This window comes from Portunus trituberculatus, chromosome 17, assembly GCF_017591435.1.
Source record: "Portunus trituberculatus isolate SZX2019 chromosome 17, ASM1759143v1, whole genome shotgun sequence".
NCBI classification, from domain to species: domain Eukaryota; kingdom Metazoa; phylum Arthropoda; class Malacostraca; order Decapoda; family Portunidae; genus Portunus; species Portunus trituberculatus.
Window position 1 is genome coordinate 27,921,304 of NC_059271.1, and position 11,221 is coordinate 27,932,524.

The 11,221-nt window shown below is 36.0% G+C and overlaps 1 protein-coding gene across 2 annotated transcripts in view; it reads left to right on the forward strand.

The window, feature by feature from the left end:
- The first annotated feature begins 210 nt into the window (after positions 1–210).
- Positions 211–11,221, forward strand: part of LOC123504774 (phosphatidylinositol 4-phosphate 3-kinase C2 domain-containing subunit beta-like) — a 35,269-nt gene continuing 24,258 nt past the window's right edge. Inside the window, exons 1-5 of one of the 2 annotated variants that reach the window (XM_045255591.1) lie at positions 211–365; positions 1,717–1,933; positions 2,367–3,712; positions 9,582–9,705; positions 10,457–10,597. In XM_045255591.1, coding sequence (XP_045111526.1) covers positions 1,750–1,933; positions 2,367–3,712; positions 9,582–9,705; positions 10,457–10,597 — 1,795 coding nt within the window. In that variant the 5' untranslated portion in view covers positions 211–365; positions 1,717–1,749. Of the gene's footprint in view, positions 366–1,716; positions 1,934–2,366; positions 3,713–7,706; positions 8,491–9,581; positions 9,706–10,456; positions 10,598–11,221 lie in introns of those variants that run through there. The other variant, XM_045255592.1, reaches the window with a different exon arrangement.

The following is an 11,221-nucleotide window of genomic DNA, read 5'->3' on the forward strand; positions in this document are numbered from 1 at the left end:
AAGCGCAGCGGAAGATAAAATGACATTCGTCAAGACTTATTCGGCCTTAAAAAGTTTGGTAATACAGTACAAAATCATCTCCAAAATGAATGAATCTCAATTACCTTCTGGTCTAATAAAGTTTTTTTTTCTTTCCTTATTTCTTTATGTCACCAATGTAGTTGTTGATATTGTTTTTGTTGTCTCCGACCCGAAATCATCTGGCGCCGAGAAAGTCACCAGTAGAGTGCTCGTCGAGTGAAGTTGTTCTCTCATTTCGTGTGTCTTTATGTCTTCCTTATGTGTTGACGGTGCTTACACTGATCTCACCCAACCAGCCGAAGGACCCCAAGCTCCTTGCTGCCTAACTACAGTATATGTAGAAGGTAATTGGCAGTAATGTCGTTGCAAAATGAAGGTTGACAGTGACGAGGTCGCTGTGCGACTGATACAGGATAACCTAGATGAGCCCTGGTGGCCCTTTGTTATCCTATTATTTATGTTATGTTATGTAACGTAACAATAACAACCTTGTCTGAAGAAGCTAAGAAGTCTATACTGTGCATAGGCTTGTGCTCAGCTACTTCTGCTCCCACCAATTGAGTTTTACAGGGAAAGTAAAGGGTCAATCTCTAAAGCACAGAGTTATCTTGCAACGGAAGTTGTTCGATAGATAGCTCAGTTCGCCTGCTACCAGTTATCAAGTTCTCTTTGGAAGATAAGTGTGGAGTTCACTTAGCATAGGAAATTATGTCTGCATGCTACAAAATATTAAGTTTTCTAGGTACATCAAGTTGATAAAGTTATTCTAATGGCGTAACATGAAGGAAAATGTGCTATAAGATAGTTTGCTGTTTGAAAGTAACTTGTATGAAACACATCATGTAACACAACTTAAAGAAAAAAGAATGTATAGGAAGAAACCAATATCAAGGTTGAAAGGCTGAAAATCTTATTGTTTGTACAGCTACTCTGTGCCTAAAACCATAACTTGTGTAAATCTACAAGTTTGTTATAATTTTTGTAATGTTAGACTAATGGTTGTAGGTTGTGATTTATCCAACTTTTGGGGATGTTTAGGTAGGAATTCATCCTCAGGATCCTTCAAGGCAGAGGTTGCTCTGGTATTCTGATTCCATTAGTTAGAGGAGCTGAAGAGTTATTTTTCTGACTTCCCATTGAATAGCTATATATAGCTTCTGTGTCAGAGACCTAATTGTGTGTGTTTTGAATGCTCGATAGTTAACATTATCTATTCAATTTAACATGTGATAACAGTAACAGGAAATTACTTTCCAATTAGCTAGAAATGAAGGGATATGATATCTAGGTAGAAATTTACATAAACATTTATATATATATATATATATATATATATATATATATATATATATATATATATATATATATATATATATATATATATATATATATATATATATATATATATATATATATATATATATATATATATATATATATATATATATATATATATATATATATATATATATATATATATATATATATATATATATATATATATATATATATATATATATATATATATATATATATATATATATATATATATATATATATATATATATATATATATATATATATATATATATATATGTATATGTAGATACCTATTTACTGGTACAGAGATATTTTTGTGTTGTTGAAATTGCAGAATCTTAATGTAAGCATTACCTGCTCTACTCTTATGTACAGATGTAGAATGACCCTCAGCTGACTGATGCAACAATGGGAGACAAGCCCCCTCCTCTTCCACCAAAAATGCGCTCTATGGGTGGGGGTCAATATACACAACAGGATATTGCAAAAGCCCTTGAGGAAGAAAACAAAGAATATGAAAGGATCCGAAGGGAAAAACTTAGCAGATCACACTCACAGCGATCTGCCCCAGTAAAGGAAAATGGTACACAAGGTATGATGGGTGACAGTGTGGAAGCCCAAAATAAAGTATATATATACATATCCAAGTTACCCAGGAAAGGAAGTAGAATTTATATAGCCTTCCTTCACTTCATTCATGATGTCACACTTACCCCTAAATGAATTAATTAACTTTTTATCCTTTTGTAAAGTTAAAATTTCTAAGTGGAACATTTTCTCATAATTGTCAAAGTAAAAAGTAAAATCCCATGTATGAAGTTAATTAACAACCATTAAACCAAGTAATATATTTATGTAATTGAGATTCCCTTGCTCAATATAAATTCCAGGTGTTATTTTAAGCACTTACTCTGTATATTAGAAGACATTCTATTTCCTTTATATATTAATTTGCAAAATGATTACCTTAATTATTATTGATTTATTACTTGACTCATATACTTACTTTCAGTACTTACTTTCAGATCGACCAAGGCCTCAGACTCCCACCGAAAGAGGGAGTACAAAAACTGATGTCAAACCAAGACCTCGTCCCAGTCCAGCCACAACACAACCAACACCCAAACCTCGCACGTTTAGCCTCTCTCATACCCAGCCAGTCAACTTATTTCCACAAGCTGCAACTAAAACCAGATCGGTGTCACAAGGTTCTCCTTTTATCACTGAATCTCAATTTACACATGTTAGTCAATTAGAATCAGTAAGTACATCAAAATTAACATCCACTGCTGAAAACCAGGAAGACTTGATTTCATTTCACAGTCCAGAAAAACCAAAGAATGACATACTTACTCTTCTTCACAATATTAATGCCAACCAGAGTGCAGTAGTTCCTATCACAACTTCTCAGGGAACATATACAATGTCAAATACTTACAGACAGTCCTTCACTTCCCCACCACCATCAGTGAGACCACCTTCCAACTTGTCAACATATCAAGGAACGATAACCCCCATTGTAGCTGGCTCCAGTTGGCCTGTAGCTGGTCAGAATGGGATGACTCCATATTCCAATTACAGCTCATCATCCTTGTCCTCAGTTTCATACCAGTCTGTAATAGGACAGTCAAGTTCCCTCTCTTGTGGTCTCGGTTATAAAAACTTCCAAAATCCTGGTCAGCTGGTACCTGTAACTCAAACCTCATCAGGCACTCAAAGTCCTTCTCCCAGTGGACTAAGGTGTTCTAATCTGGACATTAATCTTGTCTTGGGTAATCACTTATCTGATTGCCAGAGTACATCAGCCATCTCTGGAACACCTACAAAAGAAATGGCCTTAAGTGTCAGTTTAGTTGGAAAATCAAACATTCCTAAAGATGATCTCATAGATCTTGGTAAAGGATTAGCAGTGAAAGAATCTGAGGATTGTGAAACAAAGATTAGTCTTTTAGATGTTTTTGACCCAATAGTACTGAAAGCCAAAGAAGAGGAAAAGGCAAAGAAAAGGTCTCCATCATCATCATCATCTATAAATCAAGCTGAAACAAATGTTAACCCATCTAATGTTTCAATTAGCGAGGAAGCCCAAGAGTTACTATCATTTAAGTCACGTAAATCACGCAACGATGACGAAATGAGTTACTATGAACAGGTTGATCCCTTTGAGTATATGCACCCTGGTGCAAGCAGTACAAGATCAGACCCAGTTTATGATATTTATGATGGTTTGGTCAGCCCTGGGGCAGTTGGTGGTGAGACTTTTGACATCCCTCCTCCATTACCACCTCGCTCAAGTGTTGCAGAAGAGGTTGATGTCAGAATGCGGAAGGGAGTTAGAAGTCCAAAATCTCAGAGAGTAGCAGTAGTAAAGGTATGTGGGAATGTCGTTCTTTGTGTTTTAGATTTAGGTATCTATTTATTATACTTTGATGTAGCATTGATATTGCTTCAATGTTCTGGAAGTTATTAGAATGTAATGCATTTTGATGGCTGAATTCAGATTAGATGAAGCACCAAAAAGTCATCCAGACTTGGTTTCGTGATATTGACATACTATTAGTATTTGATAAAGCAAGAGTTTTGTACAATACTGTTTGTTATAGGCAATGTCTTTGTTTTCAAAGAAACTGAGTAAAAAGTCATGTTTAGATATAGAAACACAAAAGAAGGACAGACATTAGCTGGCCTATTGGACTGTCTGAAACTGATAAACTGCACAAATGATCAAAACCATGTGACATAGGATGATAAAAGATTTAAGTAAACAGCAGATTTCATGATTTTAGAAGTATTGGTTTGCTTGTGATTTGTGTTTCTGACAGTGTACATAAATTTGCATCTTTGCATTTGTAGAAAAATTTTAGAATTACAAACTTAGTTCCATTGCTCATCTTCATCTTGTCTTTTGTAGTAAAATGCTGTCCAATGTATACTACTTGAATCTCTGAATATGAATTTGTTTAGGGAGGCAATTCTCCCTATTAGAAATAAGGAAAAAGAAATTAATTTGTTTATTGTTGAAAGAGGGATTATTGCTAATGACCTAACATTGCTAGAAGGATAACATGATAAGTTACTAATGAATGATGAAGATAAGGCAGTGAACAGGTGGCAGCACTGAGTGAGGCAGGTGAACTGTTGGTAGTGTTACCTGATAATCTGCTAGAAAAATTTCTAAATAGTATTCAGGGAATGAATCCTCCAAAATCTATACATTTCTGTGCACATCATGAAAACACTGAGATATATGTGATACACTTGCTCTACATAAGAACATAAGAAAAGAGAGAAACTGCAAGAGGTTGCCAGGCCTATACGAGGCAGTCACTGTGTGTTTAAGCTACCTAATACCATCTATCATCCCCATCCATGAACTTATCTAACCTTCTTTTAAAGCTCCTTATTGACTCAGCTCTGACTACATGACCAATGAGACTGTTCCACTCATCAACCACTCTGTTTGAAGACCAGTTCCTTCCCATATCGTTCCTAAACCTGAATTTTTCAAGTTTAAACCCATTATTTCTGGTTCTGTTCCTGCTACTGACCCTAAGAACTACATTCATGTTCCCTTTATTAAAACCCTTATACCACTTAAATAGTTCTATCAGGTCTCCTCTTAACTTATGTCTCTCTAAGGAATGCAGGTTGAGTTTTTTGAGTCTTTCTTCATAGGGAATATCCCTCATTTCCTGTATCTTTTTAGTCATCATCCTTTGCACTGACTCCAACAGAGCTATGACCTTCCTGAAATGTGGGGACCAGAATTGTACCGCATAGTCAAGATGTTGCCTGACCAGTATTACTTCGGGACTCCTGCTTTTTAACACTTCTATAAATGAATCCCAGTACTCTATTCACCTTATTCCTGGCCTCATTACATTGCTTCCTTGTACCGAGATCAGAGCTAACTATGACTCCTAAATCTTTCTCATACTTGGAACTTCCTAGTGCCACGTTATCTATTGTGTACCTATTGCTTGGATTATCTCTATCTATGCTCAATACTCCGCACTTGTTAATATTGAATTGCATTTGCCATCTGTCTGTCCATTCTTTCATCCTATCCAAGTCTGCTTGCACATCCAAATTGGATCTAATTAATCTAATATTCAAAACTAATGTACATTAAAACTGTCAGTGTGAATATCAGAGCTGGGCAGTCCACTACTTTAGTCTGTACTGACCTGTAGGGATAGACTTATAATCCATGGATAGTGAACTCAAAAATATCTCTATTACTTCAAGGAAAACGGAATATTACTTCAAGGAAAACGGGTTTTTTTTTTTTTTTCAAATTAATGCATGACTTCACTAAAAAATAGTGGGGTGGAAGACAAGACATGAAGATGCCATAGGTAGATTAAATAGTGGTTATAAAAATGAATATGAGGCTGATAATTTTCCTAATATTTACTATTATGTCTTGTCGGGATACCCAGTGTAATAAAATGAGTGGGGAAAAGAAACGCTAGTAAGGTTGTGGTGCATATTTTGTTTGTACTGGGACAAATCCTCCTCATCATGCCTTCATATACACCAGCTGCATCTGCTGTCCACTTCCTCGCTTGATTTGTGGGTAAAAGTGGTCCTTGCAAGCTTTTCCTTTTAAGAAGTATCTATTAATTCTGTAGACAAACTCATTGATTTGGCTGTACACAGTAAGACGGGGAAGCGTCAGTGTGTCCTTCCATCGTGGTGATGAGATGAGAAGTGAGTCAATTTGCACCTGCATGGTGACCTGACTCTCCCTCTTCCCCTAGGAAAAATCCCACCTCGGGTCGAGTGGCAACGTCGCCCGTCCTAATATGCCACATCATCATACATGTCCATGAAATACTTTATTTTTATCACTTGCTATTTAATGAAATAATCAAAATATTCTTAGAATGCCATTTGTTAATACTACTATGATTAGAGAACCATGATTAGTATAGGCTGAATGTTCTGATTGGAAATCTGGCAGAACGGCAAACAACACCCTACGGGTCGGTACAATTTAGTTTTACTATAGTGTGACTTTTTGGTATATTTATCTTAACAGTAAAACTGCTAATTTTGAGTGTAATATACAGATAACAGTATTTATCCTTGAAATATATTGAAAACCAATGAATAACTGTTTTTGGAGATAACAATGTAATAGTGCTTTGCAATAGCAAATTTTTGTTATAAAGCAATAGCAGTTTAAAAAATTTGGTAGCAGCACTCACTTCTGTTACAAATAATTCTAAGTTTATGGACAGAATAACTGAAATGATACCTAAAGTAGCATTTGTATTAGCAGCTTATCTCAATATCTCCAAATGGGAGTGAATTTCCCCATGTCTCTATTATTGCCTCAAAATCTACAAATCTGTAGTACTTTATTATAGCGGAGGCATCAACCCCTATACATTCTTAATAGGATTATGGTCAGGGGAATTTATGGCCAATCCTCTATAAACTCTATTTGACAGTCATGAGGCTAGTGATAACCTAGCCCTTGGTAAAAAGCACCATCTTGCTGCAAAATGCTAGTTCCACTCTGAAACACACTCTAATGCTAGACATTCAAGATGCTGTAGTAGCAACAACATTGTTTTATTCATGGAAAGAATTCAAAGTTTATCCAGGTCACCACAGTCCAGTGAAGCCTACATCAGAGGGTTAATACCTCAGCCGCATGATACTTTCTTTGGGTTCCCGTCATTCATTTTAAATATCACTTTGTTCGAAGCCTCTTTTGCCATTGTTCTAAGCTCAAAACTCCATATTTTGCTACAAAACTAAGGTGTTTCTCTCTGCATAATTGTAATGAGGTGCCTCTTACATACTGCAACTCATAACCAATGTTGTCATGGAGATGCCTTTTTGTGATGAGGACAGAGGCCTTGTTGAAGCACAGGGGATTATTTTACCTTACTTTGCTTTGTTCTTAAGGTGGGATTTGCATTCACCTGCCTTTTAATGGTAGTGAAAGTTCAAAGAGGAACTATGGGATGAGCTCCTCTGCCTTGAGAATAGAACAGTACTTCATGGCTGCCTGATAACCTTTTAATTTTGCCACCAGACACTGTATAGATCACCTGTTTAAGCTGGTTTGCTGGACACCTGCCCCTTGCTAACTTGAGTCCATTACACGTGTTTAATTGAAAAAGCCTTATGTTGAACTAAATGCAGTATGCAATTGTCCTAATTGGAAGAGATCTACCACTTTGTATTGTTGCTAGCTGTGGAATTTTTATAGGTAACTCAAGAAAACATGCAAAGAAGGATTTGGAATGATTTCAGGAGGTTGCTAAGCAACATTTTGTATGGAGAGTCACTCACTAATAATAAAAGAAGGCCAACCGGTGCAAACAATAATGAAACCTTGGAAAGTTATTGTAATCAGGTAGTGACTGAACTTAAGATAAACAGGGAAACATCATCTTGTGTTTTATCTTATCTCTCAGAGGTATTATCATGCACAGAATCTTATCTCTTGTTTCATTGATGAATAGTTAACAATTGTATCTTGGTGGGAGTGAACCTGATACCTTATGAAAATGGTTCAAATAGAAATTACTTTCTTCACTTTGAGTGGTGCAAAGTTTTGGACAAGCATAAGTGCTTTATCTGACTGTATACTATATTGTATACATATACTGTATTTATATGTAGAGAAATTGTATTACAATGGTTAAAACTGGAACAGAAAAAGAGGTTGCCAGTGATTCTGGAACTTCTAAGGAAAAGTCTAAAAAATCCAAGAGAAAAAGTACCTTTTATTCATTTCCAGTAAATGCAGATTTTGAAGTTTTTGAGGAATCACCCAAACCAGTGCCTATGTCTGTGCCCACGGCTGTGCCCACACCAGTATCCATACCTGTTCCCACACCTGTGCCACTTGAAGCTGAAGGAAAAAGTCCAGAAAATGAAAATGATGTCAAAATAATAGATAATGTTGATTCTGTAGATAACTATGATCTTAATTTCCAAATTAAAACCAGAAAATCAGAAAGCCATTGGTACATGATATATTATGATGGTAGCATTGATATTACTGACGATGAGGACTGTGATGAACTAGAGGAACCTTGTGACAGCATTGAATCAGCACTGCGACCTGCTGCTGGGTGCACAATCTCTAATACCATGCAGAGAGATCAGAGAAAGAATGTGATGGTTTGTGTTGTGATTTGTTTCTAAAGTTTGCTAAAGACCCAATACTCATATTTGTATACCTGGAATTCTGTACATTTAGACATGCCTAGGAATGGTTTATAGTGTTAAACTGTGTACACTTACATATGTTGTTAAAAAGTGTGATTTGAAGCTGCGTGAATTTGATTTTTATGTTTTATATTTTATATATCTTTATTTTATTCTTACAAGATTTGTGCGTGTGTGTGTGTGTGTGTGTGTGTGTGTGTGTGTGTGTGTGTGTGTAGGTGTGTATATTGTGTGTGAATATATGTTGATGTGTATGTACATGCATGTTCATCTGTGTGCAAATGTGTGTATGTAGAAGCCGTCGTGGTACAGTGGAACCATGCGTGCTTTGGGGTCCGAGGGGTCTCCAAGCGCACGGGTTCGAATCCTGTCCACATTCCAAGTGTAGGTTGGGTTTCCTCACTTGGGGCAATGGTTTCCTAGTGGGTGGGCTTTGAGATAGGAGCTGCCACAAAAAGTAACCCCTTTAGCCCAGAAATTCCCGTGAAAAGCCCACATGGTATAAGTAGAAAAAAAAAAAAAAAAATGTATGAATGATAGCAGGAGAAATACTGGATTCAAGCTTGATAATATTAAGGTCAAAAGAAACAATTGTATGTGTTGGTGGGTGTAGGTGCAACAAATCCATATATGTGATATATAGTTAAATTGTCACTTATGTAAGGATTTGGTTCTGCTGCTGGCCAGTGTTAGACATGCTTTTGGTGCTCAACTGAAGGCAAAGGCAGAAAATTACTTTGGTTTTATTCTTGCTGAGACTGGACTCTCCAAAATGAGAATACATGTATATTTCCAGAATACTTACAAAACTATTTTTTTAATGCAAATAACTGAAGCTAATGAAAATAAGAGCCTAGAGCATTGCTGCCTGTTCAGATAGACGGCATAATTGTTAGCCGGGGGACTTGTAAATTCTATGTTTGTTTTCCTGTTCCTGCTCATAGTGATATAGTACAATTCAGAGAAATATTGTAGCCTTTGTTGATACTTCTGTCATGTGAAGAAGAATAAAAACTTATGTTTTTGTAATTTTCATATTGCAGAAAAGGTCTTGCATGAAATTTGATGGCACTTCAACCTCAAGTCATATTCAGCTCTGCAAGATTCCTGCCTTGAGTGCAGATGATGAAGCAAGAGCCTTCTGGGATAGCATCAAGAGGCGCAGAGGTAAAATAGAGCTGTTTACAGAATTGTCATTTTGAAGTTGATCAATTTTCACTGATATTTTGCCTGCAGTTATTCACCAGCTTATTCATGTAGAGAGACTATCCAAACTCATCCATATGACTATCAAAATGCATCATGTCTCCAGTGGAAATGTTTACTATTTGTTTATTTGTTTATAATTTTTGGATAGTGATATTTTCATATGATTTTTCTATTGATATTTTTCAAGTCTGTGTATAGAAAGTCCTTATAATGTGATTGAAAGCACCTCAAATATAAAGATATAAAGAAGTGTCAAGAATATAAAGTGCTTTGCAGTCAGCTGCCATGCCAGAGAGGAGGAGGAAGCTTAGGACAGGAGTAGCTTTTAGATTAGCTTAAGTTATGGCAACTACTGTCATGATCCTGTACTTTGAATCCCCAGGTAGTATTATGCTCATGCTGCTATACCTTACTTCACCTCCTGCAGAATTAGAGGACCAGAATATTTTGCTGATACAGTAAACTCTAAATTGGTTTAACTTAGGTTTTAGCTACTTAGTCCATGGCATGCTTACAGATACAATAGAAAAGATCAGAAAAGATAATTGATTGACAGTGATTCTTTCACATACAGCTGACTGATAATGGTTGTACATAGATATAATGGGTATGAAAAAAATTTACATACCCTAGCTTCTTGTGAAAAAAAGCATTTCAATTGGAATGAAAATAATGTACAATTACTGAAAGCTGATTTTTTAAATTTCAGGAGAGTATACTTGGAGTGATCATATAGGAAATCCTGGGCTCCTGCACAGTGCCTGCCTTGAAAGCTCCATTGACCCAAAGCAGAGTATTAAATTGACTGTCCATTACCTCAGCCATGAATCTGTCACTTTCACATGCAATTGTAAGTGTATCACACTATGCCATGCTTTTTGAAACAACAAAATATTTGCCAGTAATACTTGAAAATTTTCTTGTGACAGTATTGGATTACAAATATTTTTTTTTTGAAATATGTTTTATTTTTATTTTCTTATTATTGTAAATATTATGTTATTTGATTGTATGAAAAAAATTATATATATATATATATATATATATATATATATATATATATATATATATATATATATATATATATATATATATATATATACACAGTCAACCCTCGGCTATCGCGACTTCAGCTATCGCGTTTTATTGCTATCACGCACCCATGAAAAGCTGCTAAAATTTCATTATCGCAACCTCAGATGCCTGCTATCGCGCGCCCAGCCATGACGTCATAAGGTATCTGAGCGCTCATTGGCCAAAACCAATACCAGAATTTTGGCCGATTCCGATACCGATACCACCGATACCGATACTACTACTTATAGTGATTACTGCACTGGACACCAGGATGAGTTGGTGGACGGCGATCGTTATCAGATCGGAGGCTTTGTTTTGGGGGATGCTGTAAGTCCTTCTGAGAACGTTTGTGAAATAGGAGCAATTCTAGAAGCTTTTTGAAGCCATTTGCAAAGGT